Raw genomic sequence first — 26682 nt, forward strand, 5'->3', positions numbered from 1 at the left:
GCTGGGGAAATGGCACTCCTCATTTCACTTACCTCTCAGAGTGTACCAGGATGAAATGTCGACATAATGGACGTGGTGAACTGCGAATAAAGGCCAGTGAGCGCTGTTTGTTCTGCTAACAGGCGCACACTGTCAGTTCCTATCCAGCGGTTTCACTCTGGTTAGGCGGTTCCTTCCACAGTAACCGAGGTTCCTCGCCTAACAGCTCCCGCCCCTGCGGGCAGGGCTCTGCGGACCGCAGGCTCCTGGGCCGTTACCATTGTTCTTCGAGGCTGGGCAGCAGGGGAGGACTCTCGCAGACCAGACCTTGCTTTTGGTCTCTCCCTCCGCCCCGCACCCGCGCGGCGGCGAGCCTCGGAAGCCCCCTAGCCGATCGTTTCCGAGGAAGCGAGTCAGCCCCGGAGCGCTCCCGAACGGCGGCCGAAGACGCCCCCGAGTGTTTCCGAAGAATCCCGACCACTCTCAGTCTCCGGAAAGAGCCGAAGGGGCTTCCCACCCTCGGCCTCCCGAGCCACTCCGAAAAGGCCCGAAGTTTGCCGAGCGGCCGTCCTGCCGGACTGCTGGAGGCGGCCGCAGCGCCATGTTGGATGCTCTGCTCGTTGAGTGAAGAAAATCCGCCGGCATCGCCTGAGCCCCGCTACCGAGAAGGGCGCCGCTTCCCCCGGGGAGGGGGATAAAGACCCCCCGCCGCCGGCCCATGAGGATATTGCCGTGAAAGGTCCGGTCTCTCCGCCTCCTGCCCCCGCCGGGTCCGGCCCCCCCCCCGGGGTCGCGTTGTCACGGAGACCGGCAGCCGGTGGTGCTGGCCCGCGGGGCGGCTGCTGCTGCCGGCGGCGGCGGCGGCGGCGGCGGCGGCGGCGGGCGTGTGTGACCGGCCCCGGCCCCCTCCTCCTCCTCCTCCCAGCCTCCCCCCGACCCCCCGCTCCCGCCGCCTCCCCGGGTCTGCCCCCATCCCGCCCCCCCGCCGCCCCCGGCCCCTGCACCCCGGCGCGCCCGGTCCCGCTCTGGGGGGGTTGGTGGCTTCGCTTTGCCATGAGTTTACCGCAGAAACCGGCTCTGAAATCAGGCTCAGCGGCTGCAGCAGGACCCGGACCCGGCCCAGGAGCGGCGGCGGCGGCGGCGGCGGCAGCGGGACCGCCTCCTCACCCGGCGGCGGCGGCGGCGGCGGCGGCCCCTCCTCACCCGAACATCAGGGCCCTCCAGCCCCAGGCGCCCCAACAGTATCCTTTTCACCTTACTGCCGGCCCTGCGGCTCCGCGCGGCGGGGCAGGGGGGCCGGGGCCGCGCCGGGGGCGCCACTGCTGGCGGCCACAGCCCCGCCGGGGAAAGGGCTGCTCCTCGAGCCCGGCTCCCGCTCGGCCGGGGCTTTTGGGGTGCCCCGGCGGCAGCACTGCGGGGGTTCCCGGGAAAGCCGGCTCCCCTCGGCCTTGCGTCTGCAGCCCTTCCCCTTTCGAGCGGGGGCACCCTTCCCCCTCGCACCTCGCCACCCGCGAACCCCCCAGCCCCTCTTATTAGGCACGTTTACTGCCCGGTGCCTGGGAGCCACCCTGCAGGGAAGGTGTTGCTCTGCGGGTGGTGAGGACGACACCCTCCCCTCGTGTCCCTTCTGCACCTCCTGCGGCGGGGCCCGGTGGGCCCCGAAGTATCATTCGTACATAATAAACTTTATTGGTAAATTGCCTGTTTGAAACGAATCCGCTCGTGTCGGAGGTAAGTTGGATTTTAAATCTACGGGGAAAAGGGACAGAAATCACTCCCTCCGGCTAATGTTTTTCAGCGGTTGGGGGAGTTGTGATGTGGTTTGTGGTGGAACGCGAGCCGAGGAGGAAATGTGACACCGGACGCTTCCCTGTCTTTGACCTTTTTAGAGGAAGAGGAAGTCAACTGGCAGGACCCAGCGCCCCCAAAAGCCTCGCTTCTCGGAAGCCTTGTGTTCTGTTCCATATTTTTTAAGAGCTTTAACGTACTCTCTATAGGCCCGATGTCCAGCAGGGACCAGGGCCCCTGGAGTCAAGTCTAGTGGGGACTAGATCCAATTTCATGTTCTGTGCTCGCTTGGGGAGTGTTTGGACCGCGTTGATGGAAAAGATTTGGTAAGGAGGTAGTTCAGGCAAAAACTAGCCGGAGAAAGTAAAACTTGGAGTTCGTCACGAGTTCCGGGGAGATTTAGAAACGTATTGACCTACCTGACAATGACATTTCATCATGCACCCCCCGCCCCCCAGCCGCTGTGTGTATGTGTGTAAATCAGTAAATCGTTGGATGTTAGATGTGTTGTGTGTTTTTGTATTTGTGTCATCGTGTGTTTGACTTTTAGAGTGAGGATGTTTGAGCAAATAACACTTAACTGCTGCGAGCCCCACAGATTATTTCACAGTGCAGTTTGATTCTTGCCTGTATCGATTACTTTCAGAAGGGAACTGGCATCACCCTTCTGGAGTCATTTCAGGCCATCCTTTTGGTTTCCATCAAGTGTCCTTTTCTCTGTTCTTTAAATATTGTTAGTCCGCATTTTTGTCAGTCCAGGCAGAGTGGCTCGGAGTAAAGATAAATTCCATTCCAGTGTGATGTGTGTACTGATTTCACAATGTTTTTGCCCTGCATGATTCTGTTCAGTTCAGAATTGTTCACTGATGACAATGCTTAGTGATAACTTAGTGTTACTTTTGAGCAGTGTTCCTGTTGTTTTCCTGTGGGGGGGAAAGCGGCTGATTTGCCTACATCGTGGTGGAGTTTCGTGCTCCGTTTCTTAAACATATCTTCCCTTAATGCTTTGTGAGTTTAAATTCCTTTCTAATTTGTCTTTTTATTTGTCTTGATTACCCGTACTTGGTTAGGGCTGTAAATTTCTGGACCATGCTATCAAGTAAATTATTCTTTAGCCGCATTTTTGAGCTGTTTGGGCAATTAAACAAATGAAAGGAAGCCGACAGTACGTGTTCTTGATGTACAAAGTGAGAAGGGCCATGATGCTGAATATGACAGTGCTTGGTGAATTTGGTGGTGCTATTTGGACACAGAGCTGTGTTTCAAGCATGCTTTTTCTCCACGCATTTCACAAAGGAAGGACTCATAAAAGCTCTGAGTTGGTGCAACAGAAAAATTGTGACTGCAGAAGAGGGTAAATTTAAGATGTAACTTCCAATGGAGATAATTTTTAAAGCTATCTGTGGTAATATATGACACTTGGTTTTATGTGACTTTAAGTTTTTACTTTGCCTCAGGTCATGGAAGCTAAAATTAATTTTTTTCTTGAGGTATTTCCCAACCCTGTTATCTTCTGTTTGCTTTACACACTGGAAGGTTATGATGGCTAAAATCTAAATGTTTGTATAGTAAATGAAATACAGTTTACAGAGTTCGTTAGAACATAATAGCGGTGAAATATTATCAATGGTAATAGGCATTTTGGTTAAACATGGAGTAAAACAGAGCAATTCTGTCTACCCAGAGGGAGTGTGAGAATTCGTATTTGATGATAGCAGTCATCGTGTAATAGGTTGATATACATTGAAGCATTGAGACGAGTACAGAGGTGGAGTTGCTCTTTCTGTGGCTTAATTAAATCTCCAGTTGTGCTTGAATTGAATCAATAAGTTCAGATAGTATTTTAAATTTGTAAAAATACTAGAAGGGGATTCACGTGATAAAGTGTCCTTTATTTGTACTTAGCGTTCAAGGGACAAATCAGAAATGAAGGGAGATGGGAGCGATAATGACTTTGCATATAAACTGCTTAAGTGGCATCCGAATTGCATGGCAGGCCCATAAGGCCATTCAGGTAGAAGCCTTTGACTGCAAAGAGGCAAGGGGTGGGGCCTGGCAGAGGGTGGGCATGGGTGGGGGGGGTGAAAGAAGGTAAACACTGATAGGAAAAGTGCTAATGGCAAGGGAGAAAGACGCTTCGAGTTTTCATGGATCCAATGTGAATAGTTTATGAAACTGGTCCTTCAGAATACTTGCCTTGAGACAGGCTCACCCTAGCTTCCCAACGTGAGATTCCAAGAGGCTCTGTTGAGAATGTTAAGAGTGATTCTTAACCTTTTCTGGGTAACAAACACTTTGACATTTTGATGAAAGCTTATAGACCCTCAACGCAGAAAACTCTCCCTGCACAGAAAATCTTGCTTACATTTTCAGGGGGTTTTTGCACCCCCACTCCATAAACAGCCTAACCTTTTAGATGGAAATTGCTTACCCTTCAGATAAGTAAAGATTAATGAGTTTGAATTTAGGTGCCCAAATAGTTCTGACTTAATAGAACAATTTTGCAGTCTGTTATGAATACACAGTGTTCTCTCTATTTATATGGAAAGACTTCAGGGTATAATTTCTCTCAGGGCTGCTGACACTTCTGGGGAGTCTAGTTACTGTTTTGGGGCAGCCAGTTTGATTAAGAAAATCAGGGCAGTGGGTTCTTTGAAGGAACTAAATTTGGTAAAGGCCTGTAGTGACCTAAAAATGATCTGTGTCCTCAGTTATTTTGTTTTAGGTATGGATATATTAAAAACAAATACTCCCTTTTTTTTGGTATGATAATTTTCTTTTTTATGTTTTCTGTGTTGATGTTCAGTTTTGTCTTATTGGCTGAAGCCAAGTAATGTTTGCTTTCTTCTTTTTTGTCTGTTTACCGAAGCTAAATCTGAATATTAGTAGTAGTGTCCATTTAACGAGCACCTATTGTTCTAGGAGCCATACATGTGTGATTTTCTTTAATTCTCACATGAACCCTAATGAGGTAGGTACTACATATATTTTATAGATGAGGAAACTTAAGGGCAGAGAAGTTAAGTAACGTTCCCAAGATTGTCCATCTAGTAAGTGGTGGTCTGCAGTTCAGACCTTGATATGACTGGCTCCAAAGCCCATGACTGTCCTTTTTACTGTGCCATGCTGTACCGTACCAAGTCTGCATGTGGGAATGGGAGGAAGGATACTTTGCCTATTTGATAGCTAGGGGAAGGTCTGTATATAGCTAAGGAGCTCTGTGGAGTAATCTAGAATGCAGTGATACTATACCTTGTTTTAATTAGTTCATAGCCACATACCGCTGGGCAAGTACGTTATCTTTACCGCATTGAGCATAAAGCATAGGAATAGGTCTGCCTCGTTTGGTTAGTGCATGTTTCTGCTTGTTTAGAAGTTAAGGCCTTCAGCAAAATACCATTATAACTACCAACTAGACCTTTGTAGCTCATGTAGCGACCAGCGGTCTGTGTACTCCTAAGCCCCACCATCAACAACGATGGATCTGCACTCCTAGGAGCAGGTCCTCTTCTAGGAAAGAGAGGGCACCAATGTAAGATGGAGATAAAGAAGGAAGAAAGTTTATTCAGGTGCCTGAGTCACATTGGCTCTTGCCACTGCTACTGCTTCGCCCTCTCCTAGGCTATGCGTCTTTAAGTGAGGTGTTTTCTGTCAAACAATTTAAACTGTGTTTCTTGTCCATGTTGGGTTTCTGATAAGAATTTTACAAAAAGGTTTACTGCTACAAAATGCTTGAAAACCATGTTTTAAATCATAATAGGATTGCCACGTTTTAGCCATTTATATTGAGACTTCAATAGAAGTGGCAAGTTTTAAAGTTCATTTGTTCATTTATTCAGCATCTACTGTGTGCCAGACTCAGGGCTAGGTCTAGGGTTGAAAAGCTAAGATAAAATCTTTGCCCTCAAAGAACTTGGTCCAGACACAATACCATGAGGCAAGCACAATAATAACTCTGCTATAAGAGCCTACTCTGGGGGAAGGAGGAATTTGGGCTTCCTAGAAGAAGTTGATATCTGAGCTAAAGTAGAAGGATGAATGAGAATTACCTTCTCCTTCCAGCTGACTTTTGTTGTTGCTGCTGCATAGAACTTTAGTAAATGGGTGTTGTCGTGTTTCAGTTTTTAGTAGAAGCAGAAAAACTAGAGGAGATACCAGAGAATATGGTAATCAAAACACTTGCTGTAAATTCAGTCGATTCTGCATCATAACCTGAGGAATGGGGTGTATGGGAAGATACGTACCAGATCTGATTGGTTCTTTCCTGGTCACTCTCTCATTCATCTTATAATACCCCTGCCTATTAGACTTTGATTTGGAAAGAGTACCTGCTATCCTTAGTGTATAAGTAGGTTTAGCTCGGTGTATTGAGAAGTGTAGCTGACTTGAAGTAAAAAAAAAAAAAAAAAAGTCTGATTTGAGTTTGGCTCTTCCATTCTAATATGCATATTTTCTTTTTTTTTTTTAAGTGTCCACAACATTTAATTGTTTATTTATCAAGAGAAACTATCCCTTAGCCTAAATATCCGTGTTTCATAGTTCAGGAACCTCAGATCAGTGCCAAACTTCCATGGAAGTCAACTCAGATTCTTTACACTCCGAAATCGCTTTGCACTCTGAAAGATACCAGCCTTCCTCATCTCCTCAGTCTTTCATGGAATCATAATTTCTATAGAAATCTGCATATGCCTTCTTTCTTGGTTCAGCCACAGCAAACTTATAGAAAGCTGCAACCCCCAGGGAAACAATGATTGCTCCAACAAGAAGAAATCCCAGATGCGTAGCCAGAAGGCCACGCATCTGAGGTTTCCCCAAAGCACTGGAAGGCATGGTTAGTTACATTCTCCCTTAAAACCAGCATCCTTCTGGATAGGTATGTTATCTAGAACTAGTCACGTAAACTGTTCTGGGTATCAGTTTTCTCTTCTCTAAAATGAAGGGGTAAGACTAGGTTATTAAGTGACATTCTTGAAGTATAATGGCTTATGATTCTGAAGATTATGGTTTGATGTTTGTTTTGTTCCTGCAAGTAGATGGGAAGGATTTATGGAGACCTCTTGTTAATGGTTTCTTCCTTTGTCTGATGGTCAGTGACTCTTTTCTGTGGTGACTTATTGATATTAAAAGCATGCTAACTTAACAGTTAATTCAACAAATACATAAGCTTTCTTCTATCTGCCAAGAACTGTTCTAGGTGCTGAGGGAAGTTAATATGTTCATATAAGAAAGCTTTGGTTTTTGACTTATTAATGTGAGATTCAGCCAGACTGGAATACCTTTATGACTTCAGTAGTGAAGATTGTATAGTCTGTCATGGGATGGCTTGAGACCATAAAATAAGGTTGCCAAGGTCAGATGTTTGCTTGTTCTGGGTGATGGATGGTACGGTTCATTATGAGATATGAGGGAAAGTGGGTTCTGTAGTAAACCGTGATGAGACACCATCTATTTTTACTTTCGGAGCAATACTTTGTGCTAATATAATAGGAAACTAGCTATTTCCTGATTATTAGCTAGGCACATGACTTCAAGCAGTGCATAAACTGTAGCTGAGATTTATATCGATGAAATACTGCAGTATCCCAAGCTACTTCTGAAATCTCAAATGGCTCCTAGTTCCTTGGCTTGCTGCCAACCAGTTTTTCACTCTCCTGTAGCCTCAGCTGAAATTTGAGATAGTTTAAACTATTTTAAGTACATTTGAAATTTGTCAGTTTTTATGACCTTTATTAGCTAGTAGTTTTGTACTTTTCCAAGCCCAGTGTGTATGTGTGTATGTGTTCCCTGACACTTATTTTTTTTAAAAAAATTTAAATTTTATTTGTTTATTGATATTAGTTTCAGATGTACAAAGCAATGTAATAATTAGACATTTATCATTTATACCCCTCAAAGTGATAACCCTCCTCCCCCAGTCTACTACCCCTCTGACATCGCATACAGCCGTTACATTTCCACTGTCTCTATTCCTAATGCTCTACTCCACTTGTAAATATATATATATATATATGTGTATAAAATTGTAGTTGACATTCATTATTGTTCAGCTTTAGCTTCAGGTGTACAGTGCATCTACATCATCCCTGAGGTGGTCTCCCTAATGAGGCAGGTGTCCATCGGATACCCTACAAAATCTTTACAACATTATTGATTATATTCCCCAAAGTGACTTTCGTATCCCCGTGGCAATCTTGTGGTTACTGATTGTGCTTCCTAATCCCCTCACCTTCCCCCCATCCCTACCCCTCCTCCCATCTAGCAATCCTTAGTTTTTCGTCTGTCTCTGAGACTGTTTCTGATTAGTTCATTCATTTATTCTTTTCTTTAGATTCCACATATAAGAGATCATACAGTATTTGTCTTTCTCTGTCTGACTTATTTCACTTAGCATAATGTTCTCTAGGTCCATCCATATTGTTGCAAATGGTAAGATTTTATTCTTCTTTATGGCTGCGTAATACTCCATTGTATAAATGTACTTACTCCCTGATGCTTATGAGACATTAAATTTTGTCAATAGAATGTAACCTCCATGAAGGCACAGATTTTTGTCAGTGTTCACTATTGAATTGCCAGCACCTAGAGCAGTGCTTGGCAGATAGTAGCAAGTCTCTAAATATTTGTTGAATGAAATGTTGATTAAATTATTATCTGGGAATCAGTTTTAAGATAAATTTTAGGGCTAATATAGAGGGCATTACAGCTCACTTTCAGCACTCGAGGCTGCCCTAAAATTGTTTTGCACTGATACATAGTTGAATTGAAAATAGTTCCATAATTTCCTTTGAGATGGAACAGCATTGACCCAGTTAACAAAGCCGTGTAAAGTGGCTGAGTTGCATTTGAAATACAGATACTGAGGACTAGGGTTGGTATACAGGCCAAAGAGGAAAAAACACTTATAGTCAAATGTGACTATTAAAAACTTACCACTATAAGAGTAACACATAATCAAATCAAGAAATTAAAAAAATACAGAAAAGTAAAGTAAAAAAATCACCCATAATCTTAGTACATAGAGATAACCACTGTTAACATTTTGGTATATTTCTTTCCTGTCGTTTTTTTTTCCATGGACTTGAATTTTAATGGACTCAGATTCTGTCCTTTTTTTTTAAACATAAGGTCAGATTACATATACAGTTTTGTATCTTGCTTATTTTGTTACTTAACTATCTGCCAACAAAAGCTACTTTTTGAATAGTTTTATTCATCAATTTGGAATGAACTATTTTTGTTTCTTTGGAAAGGTTTTCTTGAAGATATTCTTTCACCTTTGGCTTGTAGCTCAAAAGTTATGACTGCACATTAGAAAGAGAAGAACTCAAATCTTTATCAGTAAGTCAAACATTTTTGCGTTATTGTGCCTGTGATGTTTTGCATTATTTACAACATTAAAACTCGATGTAACTTCGCAGGTTTTTTTTAACTCCTCCACAATTATGTACATTTTTATTTTTTTATTATGCCTTTGAGTCTGTCTTCCTCAATATAGTCAAGCAAACTAAATAAAAAATAAAAAAAGACTAGTGGCCAGGGTAGTATTTGTTCTGAATTGTATACATGTGTGATAGCTCTTTGATTTCTGTAGTTGATTTTCAGGAAGTGTTGATATTATATGGGGTGATTGGAAGAAGGGAGAAAAAACCATAAGGGATTCATGTGGAGTTGGAAACAGGATTGAAGTATGGAGTTAAACAATTTTGGAATGACAAGGGGGGAAAACTGGGGAAAGTAAATATAGCTAGTTTTGAGCCAGAATATAGTGCTTTTTAAAAGTTAAATTTATTGATGTAACGTTGGTTAATATTATATAAATTTCGGGTGTACAACATTATAATTTGGTATCTGTATACTCTGTTGCGTGCTTGCCACCTGAAGTCTAGTTTCCTTCCGTTGCCATATATTTTCAGAATAAAGCGTTTTTACATTGAGAATGGAAAGGACTGAACCTTAGGGTAAATGAGATGACTCTTTTTTTTGTAGGGCCTAGAAAATAGCATACAAGAAACAGAATTTGAATTGAGAGATGAATGAAAAAATATTAAAATGAGGAGTTTAAGACTATAGTTAGGATTTAGAAGAGCAAAGGTGAGTGAATTGTGGTGAGTGGGTCATCAGCATGAACAGATATTGGGCTTGAAATAAGCCTGGTGGATGCTGGATTGTAAGGACCTGATCAGTGGGGCTTAGAATGGAAGATTCTTGTGGTGGAATACTCAAGATAACGGATCCAGATTCTAGAGGGCTTTGAATAAATTTAAGAAGAGAAGGGAAGGTTAGACTTCTCCTTTGTGTGACGCTGTTACTTTTTTTTAAAAACAGCTTTATTGAGATATAATTCATGTGCCATACAAAGCCACCCTAAAGTATACAGTTTATTGTTTTTGAATATATTCACAGAATTATGCAGTCATTACCACCAATTTTGAACGTTTTCATTACTCCCAAAAGAAACCCATTAGGTTCAATCCCCCCTCCCCCCCCCCCCCCGTTTTCTCTACTTTAGAAAGTACTAAACTATTTTCTGCCTCTATAGATTTATCTATACTGGACATTTCATATAAATGGAATAATAAAATATGTGGTCTTTTGTGACTGATTTCTCTTACTTTGCATAATGTTTTCAAGGTTCAACTATGTTATAGTCTGTTTCAGTTCTACTTTTTTTCTTAATTGTTGAATAATATTTCAAGTATTACCTTTTCTTCAGTCATCAGTTTGTGGATGTTTAGGTTGTTTTAGCTTTTGGCTGTTATGAATAGCTATGCTATGAATATTTATGCGTGGATGTATGTTTTCTCTCTCTTGGGTATATATCTACGGGCACAGTTGCTGGGTTTTATGAGGCATCTCCCTCTTTAACATTTTGAGGAACTGCCATACTGTTTTCTAAAGTGACTGCCATTATTTTATATTCCTACCAGCATTATATGAGGGTTTCAATGTTTGTCATTATGTCTTTTTGATTATAGGCTATCCTAATGGGTATAAAGTGGTATCCCATTGTGGTTTTGATTTGCTTTTCCTTGATGGCTAATGATGTTGAGCAACTTTTCGGGTGCTTATCGGCCATTTATCTTTGGAGAAATGTCTTCAAATCCTTTGTCCAGTTTTCAGTTGGGCTGTCTTTTGATTATTGAGTTGTAAGAGTTCTGTATGTATTCTGGGTACAAGCCCCATATCAGATAAAAGATTTGCAGATATTTTCTCCCATTTAGTGGGTTGTCTTTACACTTTCTTTTTCCCCCAAAGTCTTTTCACTTTCTTGATAGTGCCCTTTGAAGCACAAAAATTTTTAATTTTGATAAAGTCTAATTTATCTATTTTTCTTTTGTCACTTGTGTTTCTGTATTGTGTCTAAGAAGGCTGTTTGCCTTCTTTTTAACTCCTCCACAATTATGTACATTTTACACGATTACACGTAATTGTGTAAATCGTGATTACACGATTACAAAGATTTACTCTTTTATTTTCTTCTAAGAGTTTTATAATTTTAGCTATTAAATTTAGGTCTTTGATCCTATTGAGTTAGTTCTTGTGTATGATGTGAATTAGGGGTCAAAGTTTATCCTTTTGCATGTGGATACCCAGTTGTCTCAGTACTATTTGTTCAAAAGACTATTCTTTCCTCCTTGAATTATCTTGGCACCTTGTCAAAAATAAGTTGCATTTCTTTTGTTTTTTTATTTATTTATTGGGAAACTGATAGATAAAAACAGTATTTTTGAAGATTTATTTTGTTGAGGTATACAAGTTGAAATAAGGAATAGGAAAGATTAGGAGATTTGGAATGGCATCACAAAACTATATGGAAAGCTTTATAATCAATCCATTAAGTGGTTGAGATATAGTGAATTATGGTCTATGAATAAGTGAACTTTGACCATTTCCACCTTTTGCATAATACTTAGAAAACAGGAGAACTACTCAAAAGAGATTTTGCCTGCTTCTGTTATTAAAGTAAATTCCTATTAGGTAGTGATAGCTTTGTAAAAAACAGAGTATGGGCATTTGATTATTTTGTTGTCCTGTGAAGAACTGAAATATTGTTAGCAGGTTACAGATTCTTGGGTTATTATATTTCATATAGAATGTTAGTCCTGTCCTAAAGCATTTATATAATATTCAAGTTAAAATTTGATTAGATTATACCCTCAGGCTATTACTAATATATTATTATAAAGAAACAAAATCGGTAAATACTGGTAACTTCTGTCTAATACAATTCTTTTTGCTGTTCAGGAAAGACCACATTAAAGAAGAGGCTTTTTATAACCTTTCAGGTCTAATAAAGAACAGGGTTTATTTACTTTGGATGAAGATTGTCCTCACACACACAAAAATCTCTTTACGTGACTTGAGACATTACAGTGTGGGAATGTGGTTGGAAAGATTATATCTATTTTTTGTATTATAAGTTATTCATATCTTTAGCTTAGCTCTTATTAAATATACAAAGGAAGTGAGTCTTCATTAACCTTTGCAGAATTTTAATGACGTCAAGTACCTGATTAATATTGTTGAGTCTTTGAGGCTGTTATATCATATTCAGCTGATACTCTCAATATTACATTGTTGATCTTCTTAAGAAACATTAGAATTTGGAACCAGTCCAACTTCCTGAGGCAACTGCGGTTTCAAAAGCAGATAGCAGAGTACTTGACCTTAGCGTATTACCTTTTATTTTGTGACTGGGTGAGTGTACTTGAATGTGGTACATTTTAGGTAAGTCAGTGATTGCATTCTTGACCTTCTTTAAAAAAATCATAATTAAAAAATCCAAGCATATAAGTACGCATTAGCTTTTTTCTCCTTTACATAGTGTATGTAAGGTTATCTCCTGGTCCATGTTTCTGAAACCCTCCCCCAGGGGGGTTTGTTCCCGAGGCTGGGGGAGACGGGGGTGACTTGCCTAAGCATCGATTTTATGCCAACTTAAACTTATTTGAGGTCTTTAATAACAGTGACCGCTTCGATCTACTAGTGGGGTGACCATAGGCCCCCTTCTGTAGTGGTCCTGGTTTGGGTGGTAAATTGTATGGTTACTCTAACTGATAACCATTGTATGGCTTGGAAAGTTAGGAGCCTTTATGTCATTTCTTATGTTACTAACATGCTTTGTGAGGCAGCAAAATATTTTATAACCCTTGGTGCAACAATTCGTGTTCGATCTTGTAGTTATAAAGGTCTTTGACATTAGCATGTGACATTCGCATGTGAATTAAATAGGAGCAAAGTATTTTGTCAGCCTCCTTTAAAAAAAAATTATTTGAGCTAATTTTAGACTTAGAGATAACTTGCCAAAATACAGTAAGTTTCTTTATACCCCTCGCCGCTTTCCTCTAATCGTGTTAGGATGGTGCAAAAGTAATTGCGGTTTTTGCAGTTATTTTTAACCTTTTAAAAGGCAATTACTTTGGCACCAACCTAATAACATCTTCCATAATCGTAGTACAATGATCAAGAACATGAAATTGACATAGATACAGTATTATCAACTAATAATATTGTGCCAGGATCCCACATTGCATTTAGTTGTTATTTCTCCTTAGTTTCCCTTTCTCGTTAATTGTTCCTCAGTCTGTCCTGATCTTCCATGACCTCGATGCCTTTGAAGATTATCAGTTGTTTCCTAAAGTGCCCCTCAGGTTGGGCTTGTTTTATACTTCCTCCTGATCAGTGGTTTGATGATGATGATGAAGCTACAGAAAAGAGGAAGAAGCTGCTAAGAGAAAACAACCAAGGAAGCTTACAATCTTTTCAAGCTTTCCAGATTAGGTTCCCACTGAGCTTTATGTAGTTGGAGAAAGTGACAGTTAATACTTGACAAGTAACCTTTTGATTTAAATTCTAAACTCTGCCTAAGTGTTTCTACATTTAAGGAAGATTGGGGACTGAGAAATTCCTTCCTGCTTTTCTTTGCAAGCCTAAAATTAGTCCTTGATGGGCTTTAGTTTGGGTAGTTATACTTAAATCTGTACCTTTACTTATTTTTTATAATAATCACATTTTACAATAAAAATGTTTAAAAATATTTAAATCACTATGTTATCTTGGCTGCTATTGGAGTTCTGGGCAGTTACTATGAAATCATTAGTTTGAACCTCCATTTTTAATAAAAGTATAGCATAATAAACTCAGTGTCACCACCCTTAATTGATAAATTTTAAGCAGAAGAAAAGCAACTGATGTTTGTTAGCCAGTCTTTGCCTCCTTAGTGTGGACTGACGTATAATTTCTTAGGCTTTTTGAAATAGTGAAAATAGATTGCGGATGATGAATTTATGGACCTAAGGAGTCTGGCTCACCAGTTGGGAACTGCTTCGTTAGTCCAATATTTGTACCAACCGGAAACTGGTGATTTGACAGTTTATTTTATCTGGAATATAGAACAAAGCAGAGTTGGGATACTTCCTCTCTAGGTTCTAAAGAGAAATCTGTTTTCTGTTTTCTTGTGTGTGTATTGTAGCTTAATCATTCAGTAGCTGAGCACTGGCAGTGTGTCCTGGGCTAAGAACTGAGGAATTAGAAATAAGACTTAGTCTTTGCCCTCAAGAAGCTTACAGCGCTAGTGCAGAAGGAGACATACAGAGGATGAGTAAGCAGAAGTTCCTAAGCACAGGGCCAGTGTGGCAGCTCTGAGGAGGGTCTTAACTTAGGATGGTGGGTGGGAGAGAATTGGGAGGAATGAGGAGAGAGGCTTCCTGGTGAAGGAGGCCCCTCTAAACTGAATCTGGAAGGATGAATGAGCCATATGAAAGATAGTGGTAGAATAAAGAGTGTTCCAGTGAAAAATGACTTGTTCACCATTACTAGAGCAACAGTATGGAGGGGAGAAGTGAACATATAATCAGAGGCCACAGGAAGGGCCTTATAAGCCATGATAAAGAGCTTGGATTTCACCCAGATGGCACTGGGGAGCCATCCTAGCTGTAGGGTGGGAAAGGACATGATCAGCTGGTGCTTTAGTAAGACCCTGCTGAAAGGTTGAGGGAGGAAGGATTGGGTTATATATAACTGTAGTAATAATTGAAATCCAAGGTTAATGTGTGAGTTATCATTTTTACCTGGGACTTTAAAAATAGTATATACTTTTCCTAAGGATGCCTTTGTCTATTTACTCTTTTATCTACAATTTCCCAAATTTATTTGTGAAAGAAAACTTGGAGCTGCGTCAATTTTCATGGTGATTACCCAACCTGCATGTAAGGATCAGTTGGACTTTATATATTTTAAAAAAACAGATAGAGGTCTGAAGTTTTAGCCTTTTTTGATAGCTAGTATATGGTTGGTAGTAGATTCATAGTAGATAGCTTATAAGTTTATAGCATATAAGGCATATTGTCTTGGTACTCAAATAATGACACACTTAATAGTGAAAGTACCTCCTCACTAAAAGTTAGGCATAGTTTGTCATAGTGCTAAGAGGACATACAGACATATATATATATATATATAATATGTATATATAATATATGTAGTACACAAGTATACAGTTGGCCCTTGAACAACACAGGTTTTAACTGCGTGGGTCTACTTATATGTGGATTTTTTTCAATAAATACTGTAAATATATTTTCTTATAATTTTCTTAATAACATTTTCTTTTCTCTAGCTTACTTTACCATAAGAATAAAGTATATAATACATATAACGTGCAAAATATGTGTTAGTCAACTGTTTATGTTATCAGTAAGGCTTCTGGTCAACAGTAGGCTACTAGCAGTAAAGTTTTTGGGGAGAGTCAAAAGTTAAATGTTGATTTCGGTCTGAGCAGGAGTGCTCCTAATCCCCACATTGTTCAAGGGTTAGCTGTATATATATTGGGTATATATATACAGAAGGTGCCAAAAAAGTGTATACACATTTTAAGATAACATCTCTTAAAATGTGTGTACATTCTTTTTGGCACCCTCAGTGTATGTATTTGTACATATTGTGTGTATATATATATATATATCTCCTTGTTAGTTCAGCTAAGAATTTGAAATATTAGGTTAATTTGACTGGAAATAAAAAGGGACATTATTTAGGTGTAATACCTTCATGAGCAATTGGATATGAAATAGAAAGCAACTAGGAGGCGTTTTTCAGTCCAATCTTTCATCGGAAATCATAACTTTGAAAAAGATACTTGGAGGGGATCCATTTTATGACACAAAGATTCTTAAAGACGAAATACTTTTGGTTCTGTGAAATGAAACTGAGTTGACAATACCCAAAACCAGAACAAGAGACGGTAATTCCATTAAGTTTCGGGTTGCTTGGTCTCTCTGACTTTCAGAAAAGATTAGCAATTTTTTTCGCTTGTTTTCAGTTCCTTTCGCTGTGCTTTAAATAGTTAACAGCATTGTGTGAGTTTAAAAAAAGCCCTTATTTGTTTTTCTTATTGGAAGCACTTTTTCCTGTGTCTGAACATGTATTAATACATTAGTCGTCTGTGAAGAGACTCGGGTGGTTGCAATCGTAGGTACATTCCTAGTTGCAAGAATGGTTTTTGAATATTCATGCACTTATATTAGTTCTGCTTTGAGGAAGGAGATTGTACACTGTGCTTTAGGTGCTGATAGCTAAGTCCGATGCTTCTTAACCTTTAGCTAAGAGAAATGGGGCTTGCTGACAGTAGGCGGTTTTAGAGGCCTGTGAAACTGGACAGCATGTTCAGCAATGTAAACAATGCCAGCTGTCTTTTGCAGGCTTCTCTGTTGTTCAAAGTGTAATGAAACTGCTTCTCACAAATGGCTTCACCTGCTGACTCATCTTCCAGCCCCTAAACAACCATAGTATCCAGCATTATTTAATACTGGGATTGAGAAAAAGAGCCAGTTTTAGAATGTGAGGGTTGGAATGGATCATGGAAATCCTTTAACTCAGCCCCTTCTTGGATGGCCTCAACTGTCAAAAAGAAATGTTACTGTGGCAGATGCCATAGTTGATAGTTATAAGAATCAGTGATACTGCTTTTAGAGTACCATTAGAATCTTCTAGATGATTGAGGACTTTTTTTCTGTCTAAAAATCCTTAAAGGTGTGTGTTGTAGCTTCATTCAAAAATAACTCATTAGGGGCAAGGGATGGTGGGCTCCGCCCCCTGCAACTCCCGGATGGCTCATTTGGTTAGAGTGCGTCCTCTCAACCACAAGGTTGCCGGTTTACTCCCACAAGGGATGGTGGGCTGTGCCCCTTGCAACTAGAAAAGGCAACTGGACCTGGAGCTGAGCTGCGCCCTCCACAACTAAGATCGAAAGGACAACTTGATTTGGAAAAAAGGCCTGGAAATATACACTGTTCCCCCAATAAAGTCCTGTTTCCCTTCCCCAATAAAATCTTTAAAAAAATAAAATAAAATAACTCATTATTCTGAAAGTGACTGTAAGTGAGTGGTACAAGGTGCAGCACACACATAAAGCCTGCTTATATAGTGCAGGAGAACTATGAGAAAAAGAAAAAAGAATGTCATTGTTCCTGAAAAATTTCCAATCTAGTTAGAAAATAGATAATAGAAAAGAGTGGGGAACATTTAGGAGTCAGTTTATTACCAAATATGTAAGTAATCTGATTCACCTGATACTGACATTGTGAAGGAGGTGTATATTGATATATATGAGCTCTTAGAGCAGTGGTTTAGATTTTTTTTTTTTTTTTAAGATATTATTGGGAAAGGGCAACAGGACTTTATTGGGGAACGGTGTGTATTTCCAGGCCTTTTTTTTCCCTCCAAGTCTAGTTGTTGTCCTTTCAATCTTAATTGTGGAGGGCGCAGCTCAACTGCATCCCTTGCGGGAGTCGAACCGGCAACCTTGTGGTTGAGAGGATGCGCTCCAACCAACTGAGCCATCCGGGAGCTCAGTGACTGCTCAGCTCAAGGTGTCGTGTTCAATCTTAGTTGCAGGGGGAGGAGCCCACCATCCCTGCGGGAGTTGAACCGGCAGCCTTGTGGTTGAGAGCCCACTGGCCCATGTGGGAATCGTACCGGCAGCCTTCGGAGTTAGCAGCACAGCGCTCCAACGCTTGAGCCACCCGGCCGGCCCAGATATATATATTTTTTTATCTCAGGATTTCTTTACACTATTAAAAATTATTGAGGACCTCAGAGCTTTTGTTATGTAGGCTATCTTTGTTGGTATTTACAGTATTAGATATTAAAACAAATTTTAAATTATTCAATTAATTAAAAATAACAACAGACCTATTATACATGAACAGTTTGAAAATGAAAAATAACTTACCTAAAATAAATGATTGAGAAGAGTGGCATTATTTTATATTTTTGTAAATCTCTAGTGTCTAGCTTAAGGGATGAGAGTGAGTCTCATCTGCTTCTTCATTCTTTCTGCTCTACACTTTTTTGTTTGGAGAAAATCTGGTCTCATACAAAGTAGGGAAGGGGAGGAATTTTTTAATGTCTTTCTCAGATAATTGTAGCTATTTTTTATTATTACACCAAAATGTGACAAATGGTGTTTCTTAAAGGCAGTTTTTAATTTGGAACCCGAAACCACGTCCGTGAACTTTTCATGTACTTAAATCTATTGATCTGTATTGCACTTTAAAAAAAAAGAAGTATAATTGACTTACTAGTTTTAGGTATGCTACAACAAGATTCAATATTTTTATATATTGGGCAATGATCACCACAATAGATCTGGTAATATCTGTCACCATACATAGTGGCAGTGTTTTTCTTGTGATGAAAATTTTAAAGATCTTTATTGGAAATGTTTAAATACAGTGTTTCCGCGAAAATAAGACCTAACCGGACAAAGGACAATCAGTTCAACTGTGTCCTTTGGAGCAATAATTAATGTAAGACCCGGTCTTATTTTACTATAATGTAAGACTAGATCTTATATAAGACCAGGTCATATATTAACTTTTGCTCCAAAAGACGCTTTAGAACTGATTGTCTGGCTAGGTCTTATTTTCGAGGGACAGGGTATGCAGTAGACTTTATAAAATGTAATTACATCCCATGACTTATTTTATAAATAGAAGTTCGTACCTTTTGACCATCTTCACCCATTTCACGCACCCTCCACGTATTGCACTTTGAATGGATCTTTTACCCATGCATGATTTTCTGACATGCATCAGTCATTTGGAAAATAATGGTTCACTAAGTTGTGCAGATTTTTCAAATGTTGATATATTTCATTATCCAGTAGTAGTATAAAATTTCATTATAGTGATCTTTACAATACTAGTGATCTTTTAAAGAAAAAGTCTTTGGGAAGTTCTCGAGGTCATGATGGTAGATACTGGCTCAACCAACTGTGACTTGTGAAGGCTGGAAGGGTAATTGAAGTTGCATTAGGAACCAGTCTTTGGGTTGGAGAGAAACGGGTTTCATTTTTATGAAGAAGCTCCACATTGAAGGCCGTGCAAAGGAGGCATTTTATCATTCTGCTTCCTTTTCTTAGTGTTAACAGGTTTTGACTAATCCCATCTAAGGGGTACAGAACCAGAAATAGTTGGCCTTTTCAAAATAAATTTGTTAGCCCAAAGGAATTTCTGTGCCGGGATGTGTAGGTGTACTTTTGAGTGTGGCTGCTGTAAGTGCTTGGTTCCCTGTCAGTTACAGATCTGGGAGTCTCTAGAACCTCTTCTGAGCCTTTTACTCTCCCCATCCTGCCTCCATTCTGAAGATAGATTTCATAAATGTCGTATGACAGTCCTGGATGAGTTTCAGTTTTACCTCATGGAATTGCTTTCAGTTCTTCCTCAGGTTCTGCTACTGTCTTTATTTTTTTGAACTGTAGTCTGTTTTACTAAACCAGTGTCGAGGGTGAGACGGAGACTAAAATGAAATCTCTTTTACCTACTGAGTAGGATGAGACAGTTTAATTTAGGATTTTACTTCTTGTGCCCCTAGGCAGTGTGACAGAAGCTAGATAGATGGTTGTTCTGTTGCATTTTGTTAATATTTTAAGGGGTTGTTTCAATATGTATCCAAGGATTACTTTGCAATCAGCCTTTTTTCCCCTTATACCATCTGCTTTTATAGAATTGTATTTTGAAAATGGGTATTCAAATAAAATTCTGATTGTTGTCATGTCATTATTTATAATAGCAACTAGTAATAGGTCTCTGGGCAAATTATGGACTGTATATATGCACTGAAGTACTATATAATGTTTACAAATGTTGCAAAACATTTATTGACATAAAAAAGTCCACATTTATTCTCTGGAAGCCAGTTAAAAATGGTGTGCATGATCAATTTTGATTTTAAAAAAAATATAAAAAAAGTGCATGGTTATACAACAGTGTTCATAGGGTATCTCTAATTGCTGATGAGAGTGAGTGATCTTTTTTGTTTACATTAACCATGTATCACTTTAATAATCAGAAAAAATAAAGTTATTTCTATTTTGTAAAATGAAACTAAGCTAAAATGTGACTCCCTGCAAGTTCCTCATTCAACAAAGACAGATAAATTTATATTCATTATTTTAAGAGAGTGAAGAGGATTTGAAATACATTTGTGGAATTTCAACAGGGAATCAAGGGAGAGAGAACATTTTTTGGGTTAACTCTAGGGTTAACTATTTTTGGGTTAAAAATTGTGTTCCCCAAGCATTCTGACTAAATTAATCGTTTTACCATAATATTAGTACTAATGCTGATCTCCCCAAATTTGTTTTCATGAAACCAAGAGAAACATTTTAAAGTACTTTAAAACAGGTATCTTTTGTTTAAAGCCTTATTCTTAACGTTTCAACATTTTTTATGATGTCTGTTATTTGTTACAAAGTTAACTTTTTAAGGTCCCTTGCCATCCTGTGCTGGCTTTCAGCTGGGACTGCAGCAAGGCTGAGTTAAAAATGGCTGCTGCAGCAGCACAGTCGGGCATAGTGAGGGCTTGTTTGCTGTGGTTCTGAAGCAGTAGCAGGAGAAAACTAGGGAGCAAGCCCTGGGTCAGGATCCCCTTAAAGGCTGTGGCCCTGAGAATTGGGCTTTTCTTGTGGAAGAGTTACTGTATTGCAGATTCTGCGGTTGGGAGGGAATGCCCTTGTGTAATGGGATTTATAGCCTTAGCAAGAGAACCACCCATTCTCTGCTGGAGTAAGAAATCTTAGCATATGCTGTCGTTGGCAGAGCAGGATTGGCGGTTTCCAGAAAGCAAGGCTTACCTGTCTGTGCCAGTTTGTGACAGAGAAGTATCCAGAATGACAGTGATACCAGTGAATTTACTGAGTGGATAGCATTTCCCCCAGGGACAGAGTGGGTAGCATATAGTGGAGGATTAAAAAGGTCTGCCTCTGTGTTCAGCTTGTGTGAGGAGTACTGTATCACGCGTTAAGGTGAGAGGTGGGGAGTGCTTTGAGTAGAGAATTGAAGTTGCTGTTTGTGCTGCTCAGGCCACTCCCTAGAGCAGGGGTGTCCAAAGTTCTTTCAACGTTTTCACCAAGGGCCATATGCGGTAAAATACACAAACAACGGAGCCACTTGCTCGACGTGAAGTACGTATTGCCTCACCTGGTTTATTTAAGTAAAGTAAATATATTTTTGGAATTTGCTGCGGGTCAATTAAAAATGGATGGCGGGCTGCAGTTGGCCCGCGGGCCGCAGTTTGGACACACCTGCCCTAGAGGAATGCACTGCTATTTGGATGGGGCATGTTTGTGCCTGAGTTTCTGTCCTGCCTGTGACTAGACATGGTCGTGCTGTAGGAGCACTAGGATATGCTGCTTAGTAACCATTCATTTCTCTTTTAATGTGATGAAGAGAAAAGGCTTTTCTGCTTAAAAAAGAAAAGAAAAAAAAGCCTCCTTCCCCAGAAAAGCTATATGTGATCATTGTAAAAAAAAAAAAAAAGGAAAAAAAGAAAAAAAAATCACACAGCTCTATCCTCCATTGATAACTATCGTTAGCATTTTTGATATGTTTCCTTGAAGGAAGTTTTGTTTATATACATATTTATGTATGCATATGTTGGCATAATGTGTTTATATATTTTTATTTGCATAACTGCAAATCATACAGTAAATATATTTTTTTCTATTTTAACATTGCTATATTCCCATTTCAATAAACATTGTGAGGGCTTTAATGGTTTTATATTACTGTATATGGCTGTACCACAATATACTTAAAACACATCCTTTATTACTGGATTATTAAGTTAATAATTTTCCAATAAAAAGAAATGCTAAAACTAACATTTTTGTGTATAACATTTTTCAATATTTCAGATATTTTCTTAATAAAGGAAAAATTACTAGGTTAGCAGGTGTGAACATTAGAATGATTAATGTATATTGCTGTATTTTTAGCAGCATTAAATACTCTAGTTTTTCAATTTTTGTTAATTTGATAGGTGAAAATGATATATAATTTTAATTTGATTTCTTTTATTGCTTACAAGATCTAGTTTCCCCCCCATGTTTATCAGTTTTTATTTCCTATTTTTGGAACTTATCTGTTCATATCCTAGGCTCATGTGTTTATTGAGAGCTTAGTTTAGGTTCAAAACTTCGTAAAATAATACATGTTATAAAGAATACAAATTTATAATTTTAAACCATATATTATACTTCTATATTATACTTCTATATTATATATTTAAAAATATTTTTTAAAATATTAAAAACTTTTTTTTTCTCTTCTGCCAAAAACTTCTTAATCTCCACTCCCATCATTAAGGGTTATCACAGTTGACAATTCAGCTTGTTTATTCTTACAGATCTTTTGGTATGTATTTACAAATAGAGAGATGAGGGGGAGAGAGAGAAAGAAGAGGGGAAGTGGGTGGGGGGGACGGAGAGAGGTGGAGGTAGAGTTTTTAAGAGGATGGACTCTGGACATAGACTCTGGTTTTTATCCTGACTGCTGGAAATGTGAAGTATCATCTTTGGGGATTTTGAGTCCCCCATACTCCCAGCTTCCCTGGTTTTTAGTGGCCATATACCTTGGGAAAACAGTTTAACCTTTTTGTGCCCCAGTTTCCTCATGTGGAAAGGGATAATTATAGACTGGTGTCTTAGGTTGTTATGAGGATTAAATGAGTCAATACATATGAAGTGCTTAAAATAGTACTTGGCACTTTGTGTTATATAGTAATATAGTAATAGCTATTACTATTATTGTTATTACGTGTATTTTTAAAAAGAACACAAGTGGGATTATACTGCACATTCTTAGTGAGCACTTTTTCATGCATCAGATAAATCTTTGCCATGTTTGTGCATACAGGCTATTCTGTGGTTGTACTATAATTTATTTTAACTCTTTTGCTATTGATGGATATTTGTGGAGTTTCTGGTTTTTTTAATATTAAAATCTGTAGTGCATATTGTTGTATACATGTGTATTTTAATAGGATGGAGTCCTATGGAATGCTGAATTGAAGAGTATGTAAATAAAAAAGATTGGCAATTTTTTTAAATTTATTTTTTAAATTTATTGGGGTGACAATTATTAGTGAAATTACATAGATTTCAGGTGTACAATTCTGTATTACATCATCTGTAAATCCCATTGTGTGTTCACCACCCAGAGTCAGTTCTCCTTCCATCACCATATATTTTGATCCCCCTTACCCTCATCTCCCTCCCCCCAACCCCCTTAGATTGGCAATTTTTTAATATTCAAGAACATTTATTTGTTTCTTTTTATTGTTAACAGTTTTGTGACTGTTAAAATATCGTCTTTAATCCTTTTGTTAGGCACTAATTAGAAATTTTAAAAAATCTTTTTGGTTCGCCCGCACCATTTATCTCCTCCAGGGTTGGGTCTTTACTTTCTTAATGTCTGGTGATTAGTAGTTTCCATTCATATTTATGAATGAAGGATGAGGTGGATCAGGAGACTTAGTTGCAGGTTTCCCTACAGTGATTGACAGGCATTTCCAGGCCTGACACCAAGGACAGTTCACTGTATTTGTGCCTTTATTTTCCTTGGAATATTTTTTTATAGGAAAGTATTGATAATAAAAGTAGAAAATGATAGCTATTAAGATAATTTATGTTAACAAGTTTACAATGTAGTCAGCTCTTTATATATTCTCATGCTACCCATATTTTGTAGAGTTTCTCTTGTACAGTATTTTTCAAATATAGTCAAGTAAGATTTTGGACTTACATCTTTTCACGAATAGATATTATGAAGTGAAAATCCTAAAATTTCTAAAAATAACCATCTCTTTAGGGCATTTGCTCGCTTTTGAAGAATTGAAGTTATTTTTGCATTATAATTATTGCATTTTTAGACTTTCTTGTTGAAATGAAAAACTTGTGATTATTAATTTTTCTCATTCAACTCATTGTATGACAACTATTGTCCTCATCTAATAGATCATTTTAACGTATTATTTTAAAGATAAAATCACCTCTCTGATTTGTACACCTGTTAAAATCTTATGTTTGCTTTTCATATACTGTAATTTTTTTAAAAGGATTTTTTAAAAAACTTATTTAAAAGCAAACTTTTTTTTAAAAACTTATTTTCAGTGTGTTTTTCGAGGACCCCATCAGCTCCAAGTCAAGTAGTTGTTTCAATCTAGTTGTGGAGGGCGCAGCTCACAGTGGCCCATGTGGGGAATGAACTAGCAACCTTGTTATTAAGAGCACCGTGCTCTAACCAACTGAGCTAACTGGCCTCCCCTAAAAGCAAACTTTTTAAAACTTATTTAAAAAAATGTGTTTTTCCAGGACCCATCAGCTCCAAGTCAAGTAGTTGTTTCAATCAAGTTGTGGAGGGCGCAGCTCCCAGTGGTGCATGTGGGATTGAACTGGCAACCTTGTTGGTAAGAGAACCATGCTCTAACCAACTGAGCTAACCAGCTGCCCCATATACTGTAATTTTTAACCTTTCAGAATTTTGTGACATTGGCTAGGTTTTGACATGGAGACCTGTGTGTAACCAAATTTTAGCTATAGTATTGACTACTAAATAACTGAATAGTTTTAGTAAGACCTTACCATCCAACTTGAATATACATTTTCCTCAAGTGACATTACATACATATTTACAATTTTGTTTCAAATGAATTAAATTTGATAAAATATGAGGTACAAAATACACTGGATACTTTAAGAGATACTGATCACAAACATGTAGAAAGGGCAAAACTTTGGAGCTGAACAACCCTAGATTCTGGTTCTGTCACTTATAGTCATGTGGTTTTTGACAATTCTCTCAATCTAACTTTTTTGAGCTTTACTTTCCTTGTCTGTAAGAGTGGGCTGGTGATACCCCAAAAGTTGTTCTGAGGAATAAATAAGATCTTCTCTACAAAATGCAAAGGATACTGTCTGGCACATAGTTGGTACTCAAAAAAATTATGCTATTATTAGTCTAGCAAGTAGAAAACAAAAATGATTTCTAAAGACTTAAATGATTTAACAGGTTACAGTGCTCACCAGTACTTAAGCTCTTCTAGTGTTCTGTTGTGTTGATGCCTCTACCCAAGATTTGCAGTCTGTGAGAAGCTTGTAATTCCAGGCTCAGGAAATAAAAAGGTGGTGAGAAAGAAACCTGGCTTGATACAAATGCCTCTTGGTGGGACCCATTCTTTGTGTTCTAATGGCTTGTTTGTTATAACCTATTTTGTTTCATCAAAATTGATGGCCTGAGACAGAGATATTTTGCTTTATATTAATTAGACCCAAATGAATCTCAGTTTTGTTTTTAAACTTATCTCCTATCCTAGAATAAAATGCTTTTATGTCTTGAGTATTCTGTTTTATTTCATCTATAAAAGTGGTTGAAGCAGATACTGTAATTGTTGTGAAAAGGGGTGTTATCTGTAAAAGATTACTCATAGATATTTGGAGCTTTATTTGGAATATCAGAACCATCTCTCAAAACAAGAAATTGCTTCATTTTATTTAGTTGCTATCTTAAAAATACATTGTATGTTCAAGAAATGTTTGGTATAACATTTTATTTACTTTGTGGTAAAAAAACAATAGATGTATCTATTGCACAGAAAAGTACATCAGTAAGTGAAATTCCCTGTAGTTTGTTCCTCCTCAGTTAACCATTTGATGTCTTTCTCTAGATTGTTTTCTATGTTGATTTTAACTTTTTTATTTTAACGAAAATTGGATTACATTGGATATGCTGTTTCACAGTGTTTTTTCCTTAATGTACTGGAACAATTTTCTGTGTCAGTAATATCTACCTATCCCAATTTTTTTTTTTTTTTTTAAGATTTTATTGGGGAAAGGGAACAGGACTTTATTGGGGAAACAGTGTATACTTCCAGGATTTTTTCCAAGTCAAGTTGTTGTCCTTTCAGTCTTAGTTGTGGAGGGCGCAGCTGAGCTACAGGTCCAGTTGCCATTGTTAGTTGCAGGGAATGCAGCCCACCATCCCTTGTGCGAGTCGAACTGGCAACCTTGTGGTTGAGAGCCCACTGGCCCATGTTGGAATCGAACCGGCAGCCTTCTGTGTTAGGAGCACAGAGCTCCAACTGCCTAAGCCATCGGACCCACCCCTACATATCCCAATTTTTTGAGATGACTAGAAGTCTTTTGTATAGATGTTCCTTAGCTTATTTTTAATCAATTCCCTCTAATCTATTTGGGTTACTTCCATTTTCTGCTATCATGAACCATGCTATAAACATTCTTGTATAAATACTTTTTGTACTTGAGTTGGTATTTTTGGGGATACATTATAGAAGTAGATCAAAAGGTAAGAAGTATGCCGAAGTATGAAGTAGACCAAAAGATATGAACATTAAATGTTAGCTGTTGGTGGGTTTTAAATGGTTTGGTTACTGGTTCCAATTAGGTTTTATTGGTTTTCTTTCTTACCTTTTACTTTACTAAACGTGTTCTAGTTAGCCACTTGAAATCCTTTTTATAACAAAGTGGGAGAAATAAATAGAATGGCATTATTTATAAAAGGGAACCAAGACTTTTCCTTTTAAACCACAATTTTCCTATTTGGCCCAGGAAGTAAT

At 38.6% G+C, this 26682-nt stretch overlaps 2 protein-coding genes across 51 annotated transcripts in view; one reads left to right on the forward strand and one right to left on the reverse strand.

The window, feature by feature from the left end:
• The first annotated feature begins 898 nt into the window (after positions 1 to 898).
• The window catches only part of EIF4G3 (eukaryotic translation initiation factor 4 gamma 3), a 283752-nt gene continuing 257968 nt past the window's right edge, over positions 899 to 26682 (forward strand). For 22 of the 50 annotated variants that reach the window (XM_081055117.1, XM_081055153.1, XM_081055112.1 and 19 more), the window contains exon 1: positions 901 to 1220. In XM_081055117.1, coding sequence (XP_080911243.1) covers positions 1033 to 1220 — 188 coding nt within the window. In that variant the 5' untranslated portion in view covers positions 901 to 1032. Of the gene's footprint in view, positions 1221 to 1692; positions 1711 to 26682 lie in introns of those variants that run through there. The other 28 variants (XM_081055113.1, XM_081055118.1, XM_081055116.1 and 25 more) reach the window with 5 other exon arrangements.
• On the reverse strand, positions 6412 to 6597 carry LOC308500415 (cytochrome c oxidase subunit 6C-like; the record flags this gene model as incomplete). Its single annotated transcript, XM_081055159.1, has 1 exon — positions 6412 to 6597. The coding sequence occupies one exon, from the start codon at positions 6595 to 6597 to the stop codon at positions 6412 to 6414; it is 186 nt and encodes a 61-aa protein (XP_080911285.1).

This window comes from Rhinolophus hipposideros (assembly GCF_964194185.1).
Source record: "Rhinolophus hipposideros genome assembly, chromosome: 8".
Taxonomy (NCBI): Eukaryota; Metazoa; Chordata; class Mammalia; order Chiroptera; family Rhinolophidae; genus Rhinolophus; species Rhinolophus hipposideros.